Source organism: Mya arenaria, chromosome 4 (genome assembly GCF_026914265.1).
Source record: "Mya arenaria isolate MELC-2E11 chromosome 4, ASM2691426v1".
Classification (NCBI taxonomy): domain Eukaryota; kingdom Metazoa; phylum Mollusca; class Bivalvia; order Myida; family Myidae; genus Mya; species Mya arenaria.
The window spans coordinates 2,317,654-2,339,646 of record NC_069125.1 but is presented as its reverse complement, the minus strand read 5'-3'; the positions used below and the strand labels follow the sequence as shown (position 1 = coordinate 2,339,646).

The following is a 21,993-nucleotide window of genomic DNA, read 5'->3' as shown; positions in this document are numbered from 1 at the left end:
ATACGAGGGAATTAATTTACTTATATATACGAAAATCAAAATCTTATAACAGAAGTTAAAAAGTAGCATAATGTACATCGGCTTCAAAGAGCAATTACCATTGTTTAGACTTGTCTATGTTCTAATATCTATATACATGTTCTACTCAGAGTCAAGTAACAACTCTATCAAAAACAAAGCAAGCGTGTTATATATTGAAACAGGGGAAAAAACAACATCCAACTGGATATTTCAGAGCGAAAAAGTTCTCGGCAAAGTTGACGGGTAAGGTCGCTCGCGGGGAAATCCAAAACGGAAAGTCCGAGTGATTCGCTTTAAACATGGCCCATTCCCTTATAACGATAATGACTCATTTATATATTTCAGAGCGGTAATGTTCTCGGCAAAGTTGATGAGTAAGGCCTTAGCCGGGCGTACCAGTAGGGAAAGTCCGAGCTTAAAGCATTTACCCATCCCTTATAACAATAATGATCATACATTTCAGAGCGGTGAAGTTCTCTGCTAAATTGATGGGCAAAGCTTTGGCTCGGCGGGTAAAATGTGTGATCCTGTACGCCACTGAGACTGGAAAGTCCGAAGGGTTCGCCAAGACACTCTGTCAGATCTTCAAGCACGCTTTTGACGCCAGGGTAAGTGGACAACAATTAATGAGAGATTAAGCTAGACCATTGCAATACAAGAAAAAAGTTGATGCATAGCATCAAGTCGGCGCAATGAAATTAGAAGAAAAACGTGCATGCAGATAACCAAAAATGGTTATTATTTCAATGATATTTTTTTGTTTTATGTTGGGTGTACATATATTGGAAGGACATTATGGTTAATAATATTGTTACCAGGGGCGGATCCAGGATTTTGGGTTAGGGGGGGCGTAACTTTTAATCACTCTAAAGGTTGCACTAGCAGATCCAGAGGCATACCTATAGTTCTAATATCATAACGAGGTTTCTATTAGGACGACTAAGTGGTTTATATAATTTGTATATACGTGACGTCATTTTACGCTAATAATTGGAGAAAGAAAGTGTAAACAAAACACAGAAAAATAGCCGTAAGTATTTTATTATTCAACCGATTTTGTCGAAATATAGTGCATTCGAAGAGGAATTTTGATGCCTTTCCACGGCGATCAATGTCGTTATCGTACGTTCAGTATTTATCTCTCTGATTCGAGGCAAATATCCACGGCGCTTGAAGAAATCCGTGATATTTAAACGACAAACATATGCTCCAATTGCATCATATCTACATGCATGGTGGAACAGTGAACAAGTCATATTTGCCTAGATCAACCAATTTAAAATTGCTTTTCTTCTTTCTTTTTCTTTGTTGCTAAAGAAACTGTGCAAACTCTTCTGTTTCTTGGGGCGTTTGGGACTTGACGGCACAGCCATATTTGTTGTCGTATAAATGTACCCAAAGGAAATTAATTGACTGATGTGTTTGTTTGTATGGGTTTTACGGAGCATCAACATGATCATGTTATATAGTGCCGAATTATTACAGTAAGGGAAGGCGGGAAGGTTTAAATTGCGTGCACTCTGTGTTGTGTACGAGTACATCTCAAAAGGCAATGTTGTATAAAGATACGCGAGCGAAGCGAGCGAAGAAAAAAAAGGAAAATATAGTATATTTTATTGTTTCCATACCAAAGAACATGTAAGCTCTGGGAATTTTAGGGGGGGCGTGCGCCGGGTGCGCCCCCCCCCCCTGGATACGCTAGTGGTTACGATAGAATAGTTTAAGCCCGGAATTATAGATATTCTGGGGGTTTTCCCCAAGCTAATCCTTCGGTTTAAACTAAATTATAACAAAAATATACATTCGTTTCTTCGGATAAAATAGAGTTAATGGTCTAATACATAGATTTCAATAGCATGAATTTCACCTTTTATTTGTACCGGCATGTTATGTAAATTCCTTGTTTTATATTTTGTATAAGTTTTTGTAACACATTTCACTCATATGATTATATAGAACGGGGATAAAAATACTATACATCAAAGGGGAATTATCTGGAGTTGATTCCTTCGAATGACATTTTCAAAACAAACAATTAAGCTCGAGGTTAATTTTTCAAAACTCGGCATTTTTGCTGTCACCAAGGGAGGTTACTGCGTAGGAGGTTTACAAACATAAATGGATATTTTAATAGTACCGTGTAACCTCCATCTATTTGATATCAATCGGAACACCACGGCCTGTATCTATCTCGGAGATGGCCGAGTTGTTATGATTGAGTTGGTATTTAAAATCAAAATTTTCATAATGATAAGCAGGGCTATTATAATTTAAGGTTTCATTATCAATTAAGTGTAAAGTTTTATAAAACAAACTAAACTTCATATTTTATCATGCAACGTGGAAACTATTGAAAGCATTGTGCTGCAATTTATGAACTAGTCCCTAAGTTGGAATATTTCTAAAGTAATATCATATCAAATATAGTCGGCGCCCTTCTGGGCGCAACGTGGAAACTATTGAAAGCATTGTGCTGCAATTTATGAACTAGTCCCTAAGTTGGAATATTTCTAAAGTAATATCAAATATAGTCGACGCCCTTCTGGGCGCCGACTAATAATAATCTTCAGCTTTGAATAAAACAGGCCCTATTTGAGTTCTAGTGATCTTCAAACACCATAGCCATCACAATAACCAGCCGACTGATCACTGTAGGGTGCTCACAAAACGTTTCCATACTTTTATCGTCGCCAGTTATGGTTACGTGTAACCTTCTACAAATGATAAAACAAAATAAAAATAGGAATTGTCCGCTTTTAGTTTTTAACTTGTTTTTTTTCATATAGCTGTTCTGGCTGTTCATATACGTTTCATGTCTAAAATAAAGTTTCAAAAACGAACTTATTGAACCCTTCCTAAATTCCGAAAAAAGCGAAGAATATAAACTGTATTTTCATAAAGTATTAAAGTGAATCACCTAGATATTTTGCATAATAATTTATGTGTTCGTGCAACACCTAAGCTGAACATCTGGTTTAACTAATATTTCTCGTATCATAGGTTTCGTTTTACGCGAAATAATGTTTTGAATAAACCATTTTTGCAATATATAATATTGTTCAGTCATGTGGATTTACTTTAACTCTGTTTTTAAAAAACTGGCATGCGGATATATCGTAAATACATTCCAAATGTGCATCCAATTAGTCGAACTAAGTTCAAGGCAACATAGTTTGTTTTTGTTGAATTATTTTGACCGTCAAAAATGTTCGAGCCTTAAAACGTCAAGAATTGTTTAAGAACCAACGAATTCCTTAGATGATATTTTTGCTACAAATGTTACATGTTTGTACAATGAATAGACGAAATAACCACTTTTTTCCAGGTGTGCTGTATGGATGACTATGACGTCACAGAACTCGAGCATGAGGCGCTCGTGCTGATTGTCACGAGCACGTTCGGAAATGGAGACCCACCTGAAAATGGCGAGGTAAGATATTTGAAATGTGAATAAATTTGAAACATCATCGACATGTTCGATGTTGCGATATAACATCGTTGTTGCTCTGGTACATTGAAACATCCCCATAGTCGTTGTTCTTAAAGCATATTGAAGCATCACCATAATGGTTGTTGCTATAGTAAATTTACACAACATCAAAGTCGTTGTTGCTCTAATACATTGATTCATCATCATATCCGTTGTTGCTCTAATACATTGATACATCATCATGGGCGTTTTTGCTCTAATACATTGATACATCATCATAGTCGTAGTTGCTTTAATACATTGATACATCATCATGGTCGTTGTTGCTCTAATACATTGATTCATCATCATAGTCGTTGTTGCTCTAATACATTGATTCATCATCATAGTCGTAGTTGCTTTAATACATTGATACATCATCATGGGCGTAGTTGCTCAAATACATTGATACATCATCATAGTCGTTGTTGCTTTAATACATTGATACATCATCATGGTCGTTGTTGCTCTAATACATTGATACATCATCATAGTCGTTGTTGCTCTAATACATTGATACATCATCATGGTCGTTGTTGCTCTAATACATTGATTCATCATCATAGTCGTTGTTGCTCTAATACATTGATTCATCATCATAGTCGTAGTTGCTTTAATACATTGATACATCATCATGGGCGTAGTTGCTCTAATACATTGATACATCATCATAGTCGTTGTTGCTTTAATACATTGATACATCATCATGGTCGTTGTTGCTCTAATACATTGATACATCATCATGGGCGTTGTTGCCCTAATACATTGATTCATCATCATAGTCGTTGTTGCCCTAATACATGGATTCATCATCATAGTCGTTGTTGCCCTAATACATGGATTCATCATCATAGTCGTTGTTGCCCTAATACATGGATACATCATCATAGTCGTTGTTGCCCTAATACATGGATACATCATCATAGTCGTTGTTGCTCTAATACATTGATTCATCATCAGAGTCGTTGTTGCTCTAATACATTGATTCATCATCAGAGTCGTTGTTGCTCTAATACATTGATTCATCATCAGAGTCGTTGTTGCTCTAATACATTGATCGTTGTTGCTCTAATACATGGATACATCATCATAGTCGTTGTTGCTCTAATACATGGATTCATCATCAAAGTCGTTGTTGCTCTAATACATTGATTCATCATCATAGTCGTTGTTACCCTTATACATTGATACATCATCATAGTCGTTGTTGCTCTAATACATGGAGACATCATCATAGTCGTTGTTGCTCTAATACATGAATACATCATCATAGTCGTTGTTGCCCTTATACATTGATTCATCATCATAGTCGTTGTTGCTCTAATACATTGATTCATCATCATAGTCGTTGTTGCTCTAATACATTGATTCATCATCATAGTCGTTGTTGCTCTAATACAATACATGGATACATCATCATAGTCGTTGTTGCTCTAATACATGGATACATCATCATGGTCGTTGTTGCTCTAATACATGGATACATCATCATAGTCGTTGTTGCTCTAATACATGGATACATCATCATGGTCGTTGTTGCTCTAATACATGGATACATCATCATAGTCGTTGTTGCTCTTATACATTGATACATCATCATAGTCGTTGTTGCTCTAATACATGGATACATCATCATAGTCGTTGTTGCTCTAATACATGGATACATCATCATAGTCGTTGTTGCTCTAATACATGGATACATCATCATGGTCGTTGTTGCTCTAATACATGGATACATCATCATGGTCGTTGTTGCTCTTATACATGGATACATCATCATAGTCGTTGTTGCTCTAATACATGGATACATCATCATAGTCGTTGTTGCTCTAATACATGGATACATCATCATGGTCGTTGTTGCTCTAATACATGGATACATCATCATAGTCGTTGTTGCTCTAATACATGGATACATCATCATAGTCGTTGTTGCTCTTATACATTGATACATCATCATAGTCGTTGTTGCTCTAATACATGGATACATCATCATAGTCGTTGTTGCTCTAATACATGGATACATCATCATAGTCGTTGTTGCTCTAATACATGGATACATCATCATGGTCGTTGTTGCTCTAATACATGGATACATCATCATGGTCGTTGTTGCTCTTATACATGGATACATCATCATAGTCGTTGTTGCTCTAATACATGGATACATCATCATGGTCGTTGTTGCTCTAATACATGGATACATCATCAGAGTCGTTGTTGCTCTAATACATGGATACATCATCATAGTCGTTGTTGCTCTTATACATGGATACATCATCATAGTCGTTGTTGCTCTTATACATGGATACATCATCATAGTCGTTGTTGCTCTAATACATGGATACATCATCATAGTCGTTGTTGCTCTAATACATGGATACATCATCATGGTCGTTGTTGCTCTAATACATGGATACATCATCATGGTCGTTGTTGCTCTAATACATTGATACATCATCATGGTCGTTGTTGCTCTAATACATGGATACATCATCATAGTCGTTGTTGCTCTTATACATGGATACATCATCATAGTCGTTGTTGCTCTTATACATGGATACATCATCATAGTCGTTGTTGCTCTAATACATGGATACATCATCATGGGCGTAGTTGCTCTAATACATTGATACATCATCATAGTCGTTGTTGCTCTAATACATGGATACATCATCATGGTCGTTGTTGCTCTAATACATGGATACATCATCATAGTCGTTGTTGCTCTTATACATGGATACATCATCATAGTCGTTGTTGCTCTAATACATGGATACATCATCATGGTCGTTGTTGCTCTAATACATGGATACATCATCATGGTCGTTGTTGCTCTAATACATGGATATATCATCATAGTCGTTGTTGCTCTAATACATGGATATATCATCATGGTCGTCTAATACATTGACACATCATTATTGGCGTTGTTGCTCTAATACATTGATACATCATCATTGGCGTTGTTGCTTTAGCATATTTAAACAACATCAAAGTCGTTGTTGCTCTAATACATTGATAAATCATCATAGTCGTTGTTGCTATAGTAAATTGATACATTTCCATAATCGTTGTTGCTATATAACTTTGAAATATCATCAACATAGTCGTCGTTGCTTTAGTACATTGAACATTATCAACATAGTCGTTGCTGCTTGTAACCAAGATTACGTTGTATTTTTCAGTCTTTCGCAAAGTACCTGCTGGAAACCAAGCATCCGGACACAAAGGATAAGTAAGATTCACCCGCATTGCGATTGTTTCTGCTTAAAACATTTCATTTAATTAAATAAACCATTAATAAATATACCCCTTTATTCATTTTAACTATTGAAGCAATAATTAGTTTTCATATTCACATTTAAATTAATATATTTTGTCAGGTTCGTTGCATTGAACTCGATAGATACTCTCACAGCTTGAACACTATGACAACTTTATCAATATTTGTCCCAGAATTAGGTGATGTTGGCATCAATGCTTTTAAATCAGTAATGAAGGAGCACACACAATAGAACGGATCTTATTTTCACTGCCGAAATTTTAATTTGTCTTAAAGCGTTACCAATACAATTCAATTTTTGAGCGTAGGTATTAAAATTGCGATCTGATCTTTTATTAGCAAGCTTATATGACCGGTTTTCAGATATTTACGCCAAATTGTCAAAACGTCCAATCTGTTAGAGTGCATCTTTGAGTTACTTTTCATATCCAGGTTAAGCAAGCAGTTGTCTTACCTGCGACTTAGCGTCTCGGAGCCGCACGATATAGAGATAATTGACGCCGGGAGTGAAGCGTCAGATGACACATTCAAGTCGCTTGAGGACAACCTCACACTGGAGACTGGTCCGCTTTCTAACGTCAGGTAAATGGTTAAAATGATTAAAATTTAAGTGAAGCATACATTAATACAGTCAACCCTCGTTGGCTCGAACTCCCAGGGACCGGGGAAAATACCTCGAGCCTCGAAAAATTCGAGCCAAGAGGGATTGTTCACCTTCCATATAAAGAAATCGGTCCTCTACATCTAGTTCGAGCCAACGAGGAATTTGAGCCAAGCGAGTTGGAGCCAACGGGGTTCGACTGTATACTGACGCTGACTAATTCGAAATGTTCACGCCAAAATAACTTCATCCATTATGCCCTTAAGATTAAAAAAAAATATTTTTTTTTTTTTTCGCAATTACAGGTGCAAAATACCCTGATCAATTGCCCTCTCTAGCAGATATATTATTAATATTTTCTCACATGTATTCAAGATAAGTGGCATTAAATTGTTTCATTTATTACACACGTAAAATGCGTGTTGTAAACTTACAATAATTATCCCCCTTTACCCATAGGTTCTCGGTGTTCGGGCTGGGCTCCAGTGCCTATCCCAACTTCTGCGCGTTCGCACACTACCTGGACAAGATGTTCGCTAATCTCGGCGCCGAGCGGATCAACGAGATCGCGGAGGGTGATGAGCTCTGTGGCCAGGAGGAGTCGTTCCGCACGTGGGCCACGGAAGTCTTCAAGGTGAGCGGCGTCTGGAGATGGACTATAGAAATTAAAGGCTATACTTCTTGAAATTTCCAATGAGTTCGAGGGCGAAATTTCTTTACGGAAAGGGGTCGAGGTATTGAAGGGGGTGGAGGGGGTCATTATTACTTTGGCAGGCTTGAAGCGTCGAGGGGTCAGGAAGTCCTGATAACAAAAAGATTGTCTTGTATACTGCTTAAAATCTGATTATCCGATAGCAATTAGATAATGGGAATGCAATGTGGATGTAACTTTTTACGTCAGTTGCCCAATATTGAACGGCGATTAGAAATATCGGCCATTATTAATCACAAATAAAACGCGAATTGCTTTTCCATAAATTACCCAGAGTTACTTCAAAACTGCATCCAGGAACGCATAAATGTCGAAGAAAATGATTTTAATTCTTCAATAGCAACCAATATAGTTAAGCCGAACGCCGTCGACCAATCAGTGATTTTATAAGCTCGTTTGTTTGGTGATAGCCTCGGGGTCGTCGTGCAAACACTTCATCCTTCGCCATAACCTAAAACCGGTAAGATATGCAAATGGAAATTGGTGCCAGAAAACATACAAACATGTATAGCAAGGCCCATAATACTGGCTTTACATATGGTAGAGTTATTTTCGATTGACTTGGGAAAACGAGGCGAGCGTTGGGGTTTGCTTAGTGGCTCTTTTGTGTAAGTTAACTTGGACGAACAAACCGGTTGCTGTTTTCTAAAATCTAGGTTATCAGTATGTTTTATGTAAGAGATTCATCGTTTTATGGACTGAATGGTGACTTAAAGCTGCACTCTCACAGATTGACCGTTTTGGCTACTGACGCTTTAAGAAAAGTGAAATTTTCGGCAGTTTTCTAAATAGTTGAGATCTGTTCCATTGTGAGTTATCTTAGATGACTGATCTGAAGGCGTTGTTACCTAAATCAGCTGATTCTGAGACTAAACTAAAAACAAATTTCAAAAAAGTCAATTTGTGAGAGTGCAGCTTTAAATACATGTAAAACGTAACAAGATGGAATGGTAATGTATTAGAAGTCATACGTTTTTACTTGCATATCTCATCTAGGCGGCCTGTGAGACGTTCTGCACTGGAGATGACCGCGCGTTGCAGGACGCCGCTGGAACACTGTCCAAGACTGACCACAACTGGACACCAGATACGTTCAGGGTCACTCCGGCCACAGGAAACAAGGAACCGGAACCAATCACAGGTAATTTGATTTAAAAGCCATACTTTTGAGTAAGAAAAAGGCACAATTTTATATCTAGAGTCTAAATCCGTTGGCTCGATATCGCTTGGATCGATGTTCTCGTTGGTTCGAACTTGATGTTAAGGACAGATTTTGTTTAACTCTTTGTAAGCATTCCCGCTTGACTCAATATTCGCGAGGCTAGAAGTATTTAATTAAGCCGGTTCCTACAATATCGAGCAAACGTCTTTCGACTGTATTATGCACAAACAAAATGCTAGGAATATGGTATGAGGGGTACACTGCGACTCCATCGAAAGTTGGCTAGTATGGAAAAATCATGAAATAGGAACAACATTTGGTTTTGAATGTAGTTAATATTATAATTCTTGTTTCTTGAAAGCCAACGAATCATCCATTGGCCTTTAATTAGTACTACTCTATATCGTAAATGATTGCGTCTTGACAATTTAACAAACATGAAGTCAAGTTTGGTTCCCCGCCTACTGAATACACGTTACAATCTAAATCAGTTGAAAACAAACCATGTATTACTTTATTGTCTAAGATCCTGAATATACGATCCGCAAGTAATGAAGATACAGAGCTACTTTTTACCATGATTCTTTTTATCGAGTATGAACAAGCAGCAGTCAAAAGGAATACTTCTTGAAAATATATTGGAATCATAAATATCTAATGTATATAATTTTCCAGATTACATATTTTGTCAAATATTCGGATAAAAAAATCTAAAAAATGTTCTAAAAATGATAAAAAAAAGGGTTTATAAACCGTCTTAGATGACTAAGGATATAGATCTAAACGACACCCAATTTTGAATTTAATATATAAATTTGACTCTGTCTTCAGCACTGTCCACCATCCACAACAAAAATGTTGTTCCATGTCGATTTATGGAGAGAACACAGCTTCAAGCCAAAGAATCGGAGTAAGTAGATGGATCAATGACAATTATACAAAAAAACATAATTATAAGGTGCTCTACTTACATCTATGGCTCTATATTTTTTTGTTGTTGGTGTTCTCATTGTTGTTCTTCTTTGTTGTTCTCCTTTGTTGGTTTTCTTTGATGGTATTCTTCTTTATTGGCATTTTTCTTTGTTGATCTTCTTTGTTGATCCTCTTCTTTGTTGATCTTCTTTGTTGATATTCTTTGTTGTTCTTCTTTCTTGATCTGCTTTGTTGTCCTCTTTTTGGTTAATCTTTTTGGTGTTCTTCCTTGTTGTTCTTCTTCTTTGTTGGTCTTCTTTGTTGTTATTCTTTGTGGTTCTTCTTTGTTTTTGTTCTTCTTTGTTGTTCTTCTTTGTTGTTCTTCTTTGTTGTAACAAACATGTGCCAGCTTAACGAGCATTCAAAGTCCGGTTTTAAATTTTCTTCTTTGTTGGACTTCTTTGTTGTTCTTCTGTGTTGTTCTTCTTTGTTGGTGTTCTTTATTCTTGTTCTTTGTTGATTTTCTTTGTTGGTCTTCTTCTTTGTTGATATTTTTTTATCTTCTTTGTTGTTCTTCTGTGTTGTTCTTCTTCTTTGTTGTTCTTTTTCTTTGTTGTTCTTCTCCGTTGATCTCTTTTGTTGTTGTTCTTCTTTGTTGTTCTTCTTTTATGTTGTTCTTCTTTGTTGTTGTTCTTTTTTGTTGGTCTTCTTCTTCTTTTATCTTCTTTGTTGGGTTTTTTGTTGTTCCTTTTTGTTTTTCTCCTTTGTTGGTCTTCATCGTTGGTCTTCTTCTTTTCTGTTGTTGTTTTTCTTTTCGGTTTTCTTTTATTTATCAATTTGCATAGAAAAAATAGAATTCAGGGAGCTTATTAATGTTTATTTTTATATACGCTTGAGAACGGCTCTTGTTAAATGGTGCATACGGAAACTAGTTCAGAGTTATAAAGTTCATAAATCCATTGCAGTCGACAGACGATGTTGATCAAGCTCGATGCAACGCTTGGGTCCGGTGAAATGCTGTACCATCCAGGGGATCACGTGGCCATATTCTCGGAGAACGCTCCGCCGCTCGTGGACGCCATCTTGATGCGCCTTCACAACGCCCCGCCCCCTGAACAGCTGATCAAGATCGAGGTCATGAACGAGAGGTCAACCCCATTAGGTAAGTTTTCCGTTTTGACAAAAGGTTGAAGTGAAATGTTTCGTCCGTCGATATTGATTACCGATAAGGTCGTGTTCACTAATTATCAAAGTTATAAAAAAGTTTTGACTATACCATTATATGAATCCCAGCTATCGCTTCTGTCACGCATGGCCTCTGTCGTCATTGACAATAGCGTTGGTGGCTTTGAGTCTTGTAATTGTGCCCTTTTAATAATCAGAATACTCATAACTCGAAACTCGTTATGTCGGTCATCTCGATAGTCTGATTATGTCGAAATGAATCTCGGATATGTTTGGTTAACATAAACACGTGTTGAATTTTGGTTATATCGAATGGTCGTTATCTCGAAGTATTTCGGGTTATCCCAACGACTTCGACATAGCAAGTTTTGACTGTAAGTGAATATTTAGTCGATTTCATTTAATCATTTACAAGATGTTTCATTCTTCCAGGCAATACGAAATCCTGGGACCCCTACCCGCGCCTCCCCGTGTGCACGTTGCACACGGCGTTCCTACGATACCTGGACATCACAACTCCGCCCAGTCAGGCCCTTTTGAAGCTGTTCGCCACCCAGGCCAGCAAGGATTGTGATAAGGAGAGCCTAGAGAATCTGACAAATGTACGGGAGTGTTTAAAATTTAGACATTTTGTATCATGTGATGCTCTGTATTAGCAGAAATATGGGTACATACAGGGTTACATACATAATTATTGAATGTTCCTTTGCGCTTTAAAAATGGAATTCCATGAAATTAATCAACTAAGAAAGTGTCCTTTTTCGAAAAATAATACGAAAATATCAATCCCACGAATATGAATGAGTTCACAGTATTTCATTTGAAAATATATGTCAAATATAAAACATCATTTAAATCTCTGTTTAGTGTTCTATATCTTTCCAGGACTCGCACATCTATGAGGAGTGGAAGTACGAGACTTACCCTAACGTAGTTCAGGTGTTGGACCAGTTCCCGTCGCTCCGCGTACCAGCGTCCCTGCTGCTCACCCAACTTCCGCTCCTGCAGTCTCGTTTCTACAGCATCTCGTCCTCTCTCAAGTCCTACCCCGGGGAGATTCACGCGACCGTGGCTGTTGTCAAGTATAAGACTCAGGGTAAGCGTCTGTATCATTGTCGTCAATCGGAACACCTCGGCCATTTTCCATCGCAAACAACCCCGGATTTATGTCAATACATTATTAAAAGTAGTTCGTAAAATTTTAAATAATACAGTCGAACCCCGTTGGCTCGAACTTCAGGGGACCGGCGATAATAACTCGAGCTTCGGAAAAATCGAGCCAAACGGGAATGCTTACCTTCAGTATAAATAAATATGTCCTTTACATCCAGTTCGAGCCAACGAGGAACTCGAGCCAAGCGAGTCCGAGCCATCGGGGCTCATTTTAGTGTTTTTACGTCAATTTTGAATATCTTAGTTCTAATTGATTCAAAGTGAAGTGCATTATTGCATAACTAAGATTCATAGACGAAAGTCATTAGGTCTAACTGCTACATTGAAATTACTACGCGATCTACTTGCAGTGTAGTTGAATGTAAAGAATCTTGACATTGTAAACCTTCAATATCAGGTTGTTTTCAATGGAATATGGCCGAAGTGTTCCGAATCATTGTATTACGCAAGAGTTATTCCGCTTTCGACGTTGGCAGTGGTCAAAAGGCATCCAAACGTAATTTAATTCAACACAAGATTAAAATTAGGACGGATATGATTTACCCGCAACCAATGTCTGTCTTTCAGCCGTAGAAAACTTCTACCACTAAAAACAGTTCAAATGTGTTAATGTGTGATCAGCGCCGATTTTACTGAAGTATATTTTCGGTATGTTTTCAGGTGGTAACGGGGCATTGCACGAGGGTGTCTGCTCCAACTGGCTCAACAGACGGGAGGTCGGGGACACCGTTCCCTGTCTCATCAGGCAGTAAGTTTCATCGTCTGCTTAGGTCTGGTGTCATCATCGTCGCCATTGTCCTGCATAGATTTTGCCGCAATTCAAGAACCGTTTAAAATATCCAGATGGAACATGTGCACGTGTATAATGACAATTCGTCAAGGGTAGCAAGGCGCACATATTTAGTCTTAATACTTATTTCCCTTGATCATCTATTGTAAACCTCAAATTTAGGGAAACCAAAAGCATGTATTTATTTTATTTCCTTTACGAAAGTCATCAAAAAATGACTTTTGTATAGATCAAATGGATTTTGCTGTTTTTCTTCCGTTATCCATTAAAAATCATCTTTTATACAAGTTTAGTGAATTATTATTATTGATATAACTACCGTAATATTTCTCTCAATGAATTAATTTCCGTATTAAATGAAATGCGAAACTGTTCATACAAGGAACATACATGTAGGAGTTATAAATGCACAGGTTTATACATTGATTTGCGTCATTTACGAAGATGATTTTGTTTTATCTATACGTATATACGTTTTGTGACCTTTAGCTATATGATAATTGATATTTTATCTACACTTAATATAAAAAAATGTAACTCAAATTAACTGAGTTGTCTTTTTCACAAACAGGTTGTCCAAACAGTCTGTCCAAACAAACTTAAAAATGTATATATATGCTACAGATTTAAAACTTGACGCACAAGAAGGAGAAAAAAAATCAAAATAAATCGCGAGATGTCGTCAATATTATGCACTTATAATCATAATGATATTTCTTGTTTTATGACTAAAGAAAAAAGATTATATTAGCATATGTACGGTCAAATTAAAAATGTATAATTTGCATAATTTGGGCAGCAATAAGGGAAAATGTCAGTATTATAAATTTCCATGTCTTTTCTATCTCTCAGTTAAAAAAAAACACTATTTTGTGTTTAATATATAGAAAACAGAGTAATTACACTACTGTTTGTGAAGTGCTGATTGTTAGAGGTCATGGCGGATAGCAACATGCAACTGATAAGCCCCGCCTAATCTGGACGCTGATTGGTCAGTCGGGTATCGTCCGGCTAGTTTGACTGACAGGCCGCGTCATGTTAATTAGCACTATTTACAACATATATACGGCCCATTTTGATTTCGATTTGCGATACAGCCTAAACATGGTTTGCTTTGAATTTTTTAGACTTTAGATTTTAAGAAAAGGCCTCGGTACAATTTGGATTAGAAATTTCCAACAAATTTGATTTAGACCGCTGCAGTGGCGCGTCCGCCTTTCCTCCTGACCAGAGACCCAGGTATTTCCTTGCAGCAGACCATCATGACTACTGTAACCTTTCAGCGCCCCAGCGTTCCACATGCCGGATGACCCAACTGTTCCCATCATCCTGGTGGGGCCCGGCACAGGGATTGCACCATTCAGAAGCTTCTGGCAGCAACGCAAGATCGACCGAGAGATGAATCCGGAGCCTTCCCGTGAGTAAAAGTAGCAATGGCGTAATTCCGTGTTATATTTCAGTGGCGGATCCGTGGACACACTTGTCTGTCAATCCAGTGGTCGCACGTTCGATTCCCCTCCGCACTACTAAAATACTAATCGTCTTCAGGAAGGGACATTATATGGGGGTACTCTTGTGCCATTGCTATACACTGGTGCACGTACCAGGGTAGCTCTAACCAGGGTTACATTCCGTCTTTGCACTTTGCTCCACAAACCTAAAATAACTAACTATCTTATCGAAGCACTCGCCGAGTGGGCGAGTATAAATGAGCATACACACTACCAATGCTATAATTGCTTCTGGGTTCACCTTCTGTATACAATGTAGTTAACAAGTATGTGGCACAGCCTGGTACAGGTCTATTTAAGCCATCTTGGGTAAAATTCTTGTACATTATGTATACATATTTCAGCGAACACGTTATATATATATGTTACTTTTGGGGGCATGTTATAAACACAAAAAAACTGCATCGTACATTAAAGTTATGGAAGCCAGAACTAACATATTTGTCAAATACCTAAATTTGATTTATGGGGGATGGCAGCAAATCGGCCAGGATTTGAGATGTTTTGGAATGGACCATTTTGAAATGTGTATTTGTTCTTGAGAAACAACATAAAAATATAAACGCCAATAAAATGATTTTGCGTTAAATTCAAGACATACAATATTTTCCCCAGGCGGCGGGCGGAAGGGTTGGGGCGAGATTCACCTGTATTTCGGCTGCCGGAACTCCGAGATAGACGCTATCTATCGGGAGGAACTGGAGCAGATGAAAGCGGAAGGAGTGTTGACGCAGGTCTACACCGCACTGTCCCGGGAGAAAGATGTACCCAAGGTGGGGGAGACAATTTTCATTGCTCGTTAATTAGGTCTAATACGTGCAAAATCTGACCCAGGGAGTGTGTATCGGATGATTGGCAGTAGGCGGACCTTTATACACGCGCGAAAGTTGAAATTCTCAATGATTTAGTCTACTTCTTAACGGTTGCCTATTTGCAATTTCATTGGCTAAAAATGTAGGTTGTACTCTAATTCCATGTAATATTAAATAGAAACACACTGACGGCCACTACAACAGCGTGTGTATACCACGTGATAAATTGCGGGGCTCTTTAAGCGGCATAAACTGCCCTTTGTTTTATTTAAAACGGTGTAGTAAAAGAAACGTTATCTTTGATATAAGTCTTCATTTTAAGCAAAATGTTGCCTTCCGACGTAGCATATATGACACAATTTATCACGTGGTATACACACGCTGTACAATACAATATCTCAGGGATAGCGTTCACCCTAACCCTGGGAACGTACGTGTATGATCACATGTCAAAACCATACGACTCTATGTGACTTTCTCGAATTAATGTTCCACGGGAAGCATTCTTGTTACACGGCTATACGAATGATCCAAAACTCCAAATTATTCTACGATAGTGTCTTTCTGGTTTTCAGACATACGTCCAATCCATATTAAAGCAGAATTCTACTGCCGTGTTCCGGTGTATAGTGAAACAATCAGGTCACTTCTACGTATGTGGTGACGTCAAAATGGCGTCTGACGTCACAGCCACGCTCGAGAAAATAGTGGCAACAGAAGGGAACATGGCGTCACAAGATGCCAAGGGCTTAATTATGAAATTGAGGGTAAGTGTTTGAAGATATACGTGGTCGATTGTCTAATATCGATCATCACTCAAATTTAGTTGTTTTCATTCCTAAATTTAGAGTAGATTATTCTAAAAGCGCGCTTCGATATTTAGTCACATGTTGTACGACCAAATCCGCTAATTACGTTATAAATGACTATTACTTGCTTGCATCATATATTCGTTATAAATATATTTACTCAAACTGACATTAAATATATTGTGCAGGACAACAGTCGATTCCATGAGGACATTTTCGGCGTCACACTGCGCAGCTCGGAGGTGACTGATCGAGCACGTGACCAGGCAAAGCGCGCGTGGAGCTTTGTTAACGCGGCGGGGCGCAACCGTGCCAGCATAGATACGGAATCCGTGTCACCAATTCCTACAGGCGTAAGTTGCAAATACAGTCGAACTCCGTTGGCTCGAACTCCCAGGGACCGGTGAAAATACCTCGAGCCTCGAGTATTTAGAAATCGGTCCTTTACTAATATTATCTGTCATGTGTTTCCGTTCCGGATAGAAAAATCCGACCTGAGGGCACCTGCGTTGCCAGATAACGAGGCTTGCCGAGTTACCGGCCACGCAGCGTGCCCGAGGGTCGGATTTTTCTAACCGGAACGGAAACACATGATATATATTTTTTCTAGCATACCTTTGATTACATTTTTTTGTGAAAAAATACATAGAAAAGCGCATTTTTGTATTTTCACCAAAAAGCGCGTGCGCTGATGTTTACTGACGTCATGACGCGCACTAACTTTTATTAACAATATCTGTCATGTGTTTCCGTTCCGGATAGAAAAATCCGACCCGAGGGCACCTGCGTTGCCAGGTAACGAGGCTTGCCGAGTTACCGGCAACGCAGCGTGCCCGAGGGTCGGATTTTTCTAACCGGAACGGGAACACATGATATATATTTTTTCTAGCATACATTAAATAACATATTTTGTGAAGAAAATATTCAAAAAAGGCGCATTTTTGTACATATCACCAAAAAGCGCGTGCGATGATGTTTACTGACGTCATGACGCGCAGTAATTTGTATTCACTGCATACGTCACATTCGGAACTCCTCGGCCATTTTTTCAAAAACAACCTCGGATGTATGCCGGTACATCTGTTGAAGTAGTCCGTATTTTTTTAATAAAAGCATTAATTAAATGTAGTGTTTAAGAGTTGTATTCATTGCTCTCAGTTTAAATTGATTGCCAGTGAAGTGTATTATTGCAAACATAATTACGACTCCCAAGAGTTAAGTCATAAATTTTAACTACTAAATAAGATTACTACGCGATCTATTTGCAGCGGACTTAAACGTACCACTTTTTAAGTATGTAAACCGTCCATATACATCCGAGGTTGTTTTTGAAAAAATGGCCGAGGAGTTCCGAATGCATACGTCAATAAGTTCCTTCGACATTAAGTCTTTTAAGGGTTATTTTGTTTTGTTTTTTAAAGTTTATTTTTGTTAGTTGTTAATGTTAATGGAACTCATCTATTTAAATTTCATAATTATGATTACATAACGTGTATTATAAAAGAAATTGAAATTATTACGTCACAGCGCGTGACTCATCTGGCATGGGGGAATGCCAGATGGAGTTTTCCAGCACGGCTGAATTCACCGGAAATGCCTATCCGGTGTGCTAGAATCACTGCATACGTCAAGAAGTTCCTTCAGTATCACGTCTTTTGAGGGTTATTTTGTTTTGTTTTGAAGGTATATTTTTGTAAAGTTAATGTTTATGGAACTCATCTATTGAAATCTCATAATTATGGTTACAAAGAGTGTAAAATAAAAGAAATGAAAAGTATTACGTCACAGCGCGTGACTCATCTGGCATGGGGGGATGCCAGATGGTGTTTTCCAGCACGGCTGAATTCACCGGAAATGCCTATCCGGTGTGCTAGAAAATCCAGTTCGACACAACGAGGAATTCGAGCCAAGCGAGTGGGTTCGGCTATACCGATGAGTTTCATTTTTGAGGAACTTTTCAGATAGCCGCTTCTACAACAAAGGAAGGCTAAACTAAATTTTTAAGATACATTTACTCGGATATGATTCACACATTGGAAATCAAATAACAGAAAACGTTGGCAGATCAATTCAAATTGTTAAAATGATCTTTATGGAACTTAGATCTATTTAATGTTTTTCCATGTTATTGAAGCAATATTATTTACAGTGCTCCACTTATGTTTTCACAGGACTACAAAGGACCGAAAAGCAAACCAAAGGCACCACGAAGTTCCATGTTCAGCCCAGACTCCATGGCCTAAAGTGACCACGTTCCAGCCATAGTTTGCATTATATCAAATGGCCTAAGCGACCACGCCCCAGCAGGATAATTCACGTATTTTTAACATATGTTGGGCGCACAAGGACGAATATTCGAATCTAGAAGATCATGTGCATAACGAACAATTTAAGCTTTGGCGATAGGAGATTCGCCCATAATTAACTTTCTCTATGAGTGTTATATATTATACTTATAAATTTCAAATTGTGACCAGGGCTGGTATTCAATATTAGTTTTAATTGGATGTTAGTACGATGTAGCTAATCGGATTACTTGTTGGTAATTTCTGACCAATAGAGTGAATGAAATCAATAATGTATGACCATATGGATGACTTTAGTTGTATTGAATACCACCCGATAAAAGTATTGAAAGTTTATTTTAACTCCATGAGGTATTTACTATGTTTAATTTTAAAAACAATTTATCATGTACATATTTGTTGACATATTTCATCATTTAAACATGAACGACTACATAACATATAGTTGTCAAGGTCATATGGTTATGACATGTGAACATTCACGTAAGTGAAATAACATACACATATTATTAGTAGTATAAGCGTACATATAGCTGTTGACGTTTTTAGAAATCTAAACTTTTTGTTGTGATAATTTGAAGTTATTATTTATATATTCATTTTCTTGTATACCTAAATGTATTACATTTATCGTGTCAAGCGATTATGTTAAGGTTGTGTTTTGAGAGGTTTACTAGTGTTTTAAGTGGCCATCTATGTGTTAAAGGTATTTGTTAGTTATAGTTTATTTCAGATACTTTTTATTGTGTTGTTTAATATATTTTGCAATACACTATAGCAATATTGTACTATTACTTTTTTGTTGTCAAATATCAGATTTGTCCATTTCTGCAAGAACAATTTCTGTTGTAAGATTTAGGTAGAAGCAGGCTTTCAAGTGACAAATTACAAAAAAGATAGATCAGAGTTGTAGGATTGTTTTTGAAAATAGGGCAAAAAAGAAGGGCTCTTTATTTTCCACTTAGAGGCAAATATTTTACACCAATTATTTTCATCAATTTAGTTGTACATGTACATAAAGGGTTCTTCATTTTCTGCATTCTGGTTATTAAATGTTCTGTTCTGTTCTACCCTTCTTCATTTTCTGCATTCTGGTTATTAAATGTTCTGTTCTGTTCTACCCTTCTTCATTTTCTGCATTTTGGTTATTAAATGTTCTGTTCTGTCTGATATTCAGAGTGCATTTTAGAACACACAATTATTTCTCAAACTATTTTTGCATGAGTAGGGATAGTAGAGGCTTTTCCAAGTAAAAGTTGGAAAAAGGAGCCAGACCAAAACCTGAGTAAAATTTTAATGAAGATTTACAAAAAAAATAGGGAAAAGGTTGAACCCAGGTCCTCTTGAAAGCTTGTAGAGGTATTTATGTATGGATATAATTATTGTACATCTATAACTATTTTAAAAAATAGCCCACAAAAAAGTTTGTGATTTGTTTTTAATTTGTTTAGAATCATTAAATTATTCCTGGTCATTACATATGTGCTGCCAATTACTTTGTAGTTTCGTTCTATCACTAATTTAATTTGGAATTTAGCCGTTTTTACTTCATCTGCATTTTTGAAATTGAGTTATTCTTCTTACTTTTATGACAGATACACATTTGAACAGAATTTTGCCTTAAATCACGCCTTAAATGATTCAATAGTCATTTGCATCATAATACTACTGCTTTTCGACAAAGAGCATTTTCAGACAGATTTTTAAAGTGACACTCTTATTCAAAATCAATACAAGCACATGTATAACAAACATCAATTTTGAGTGATAAACCTTTAACTACTTACTAAATAATGCATTTATGAAAATATTTATTACTGATAACAAGTTTGTAACTGTGTATTTAATAGCTGAAAACGCAAAAAAAAACAAATGATCGGTGGTTGATAAAAGATTTACTGTGATCTACTATTGTCTGATAAGGTAGAACCGTGATGTGTTTTCTGCACCTTTCTTTCAAATTAAACTCGGTATCCTTCATAAGAACCATTGTTTTCGACATTTGTATTAATTGTGGTAAATCTTATTTGGGAGTAAGAGTGCATCTTTAAATAAATGTTAACGATATAGCTATTATTTAACCCATTGATGAATTGTTTTACCATTGCAACAAGCAATTTGTTCTCATTTCAAATGAAATTATTTTTTCAATGTTTGACACTTTAAAATGATAACAAAGACCTTTTGAGAGTTAAAGGTTGATCTTTCCAAATGGGTTCCCAGCTGGTATTCCCAGTCAGAACTCTTCAAGCATTTTCCATCCTAAACTGTGCCTCGCATCAGTAGCAGGAGTTCGTCAAAAAATAAATAATAATAATAATTAATTGTAGTGTTCTACCATGTATTTTGTATATCTAAGTTTAATTTGATTGCCAGTGAAGCGTTTTATTGCATAAATAAATAAGATTATCAATCTAGTTATACTTTTTGTCATTTAGTTTAACTGCTAAATTGATATTACTACGTTACGTGATCTACTTGCAGCGTAGTTATTTAGTTTTATTATAAGTTGTTTAGGATGGAAAATGGCCTAGGAGTTCCAAATGCTGATATTCCATCAAGTAAAGTAGTTGGTGTTGTTACGGACCAATAAACCATGGATTATAGGTCTGTGCTGTTGTGCTTTTTAAACATAGAAATATACAAAATGTTGATTAAATGGTCCAAGGCTGTTTAAACATGATTTATTCTTTTCTTTTTTTTTAAACATTTAGCATTTACGTTTCAAGCATTTGAATCAGAGCTGACCAATACTGTCAAACGAGTGCATAATTTAACATATGACATTTAACTTTGGAGTTGTAAGATTGTTTTTAAATTGACCTGCTATTGATTTGATGGAATGTACCTTCAAAAAGTTTCATTATTTTGCATGTGAAAATTATATTTTTTCTGCTTGTTATGAATTTCTTATATTCATCATAGTCCTAAGCAAAACACTTGAATTTATACACATTTTTCACTATATTCTTTTCATATTGAATATTTTGTTGAGTTTATCTTTCCAAGTAGATGTAAATAAATTTGATCTTCAAACAAGTTGGATGGTTTTGATGAAAAACCCTGCCATTGTTTGCCGTCTTGGATTTAGGACACTTCCACAACCCCTTTAACTATAGCTAAACCAACATTTTGACCAAGTTTCAATTAAATTGTATGTCAACATAGATCTTTAAGTGTTGATGACGGATGAGGAACGATGATGACAAAAGCTTAGCTGTGAGTTTACTTTCAACCAGAAGTA

The 21,993-nt window shown here is 36.8% G+C and overlaps 1 protein-coding gene and 1 long non-coding RNA gene across 2 annotated transcripts in view; one reads left to right on the top strand and one right to left on the bottom strand.

Moving 5' to 3' along the window:
- The window catches only part of LOC128231875 (nitric oxide synthase, brain-like), a 58,638-nt gene extending 36,940 nt beyond the window's left edge, over nucleotides 1-21,698 (top strand). The window contains exons 12-27 of the mRNA XM_052945124.1: nucleotides 485-629; nucleotides 3,347-3,451; nucleotides 6,679-6,728; nucleotides 7,209-7,358; nucleotides 7,837-8,011; nucleotides 9,086-9,230; nucleotides 10,083-10,161; nucleotides 11,129-11,325; nucleotides 11,781-11,950; nucleotides 12,234-12,444; nucleotides 13,182-13,269; nucleotides 14,595-14,728; nucleotides 15,438-15,595; nucleotides 16,210-16,401; nucleotides 16,632-16,796; nucleotides 18,615-21,698. Coding sequence (XP_052801084.1) covers nucleotides 485-629; nucleotides 3,347-3,451; nucleotides 6,679-6,728; nucleotides 7,209-7,358; nucleotides 7,837-8,011; nucleotides 9,086-9,230; nucleotides 10,083-10,161; nucleotides 11,129-11,325; nucleotides 11,781-11,950; nucleotides 12,234-12,444; nucleotides 13,182-13,269; nucleotides 14,595-14,728; nucleotides 15,438-15,595; nucleotides 16,210-16,401; nucleotides 16,632-16,796; nucleotides 18,615-18,686 — 2,236 coding nt within the window. The 3' untranslated portion in view covers nucleotides 18,687-21,698. The remainder of the gene's footprint in view (nucleotides 1-484; nucleotides 630-3,346; nucleotides 3,452-6,678; nucleotides 6,729-7,208; nucleotides 7,359-7,836; nucleotides 8,012-9,085; nucleotides 9,231-10,082; nucleotides 10,162-11,128; nucleotides 11,326-11,780; nucleotides 11,951-12,233; nucleotides 12,445-13,181; nucleotides 13,270-14,594; nucleotides 14,729-15,437; nucleotides 15,596-16,209; nucleotides 16,402-16,631; nucleotides 16,797-18,614) is intronic.
- Nucleotides 3,124-8,533, bottom strand: LOC128231879 (uncharacterized). Its single transcript, XR_008260446.1, has 4 exons — nucleotides 8,360-8,533; nucleotides 7,812-8,022; nucleotides 7,231-7,348; nucleotides 3,124-3,437 (listed from the first exon to the last, which is right to left on the bottom strand). It is a non-coding gene; the product is annotated as an uncharacterized LOC128231879 (long non-coding RNA).
- Nucleotides 21,699-21,993: the final 295 nt, after the last annotated feature.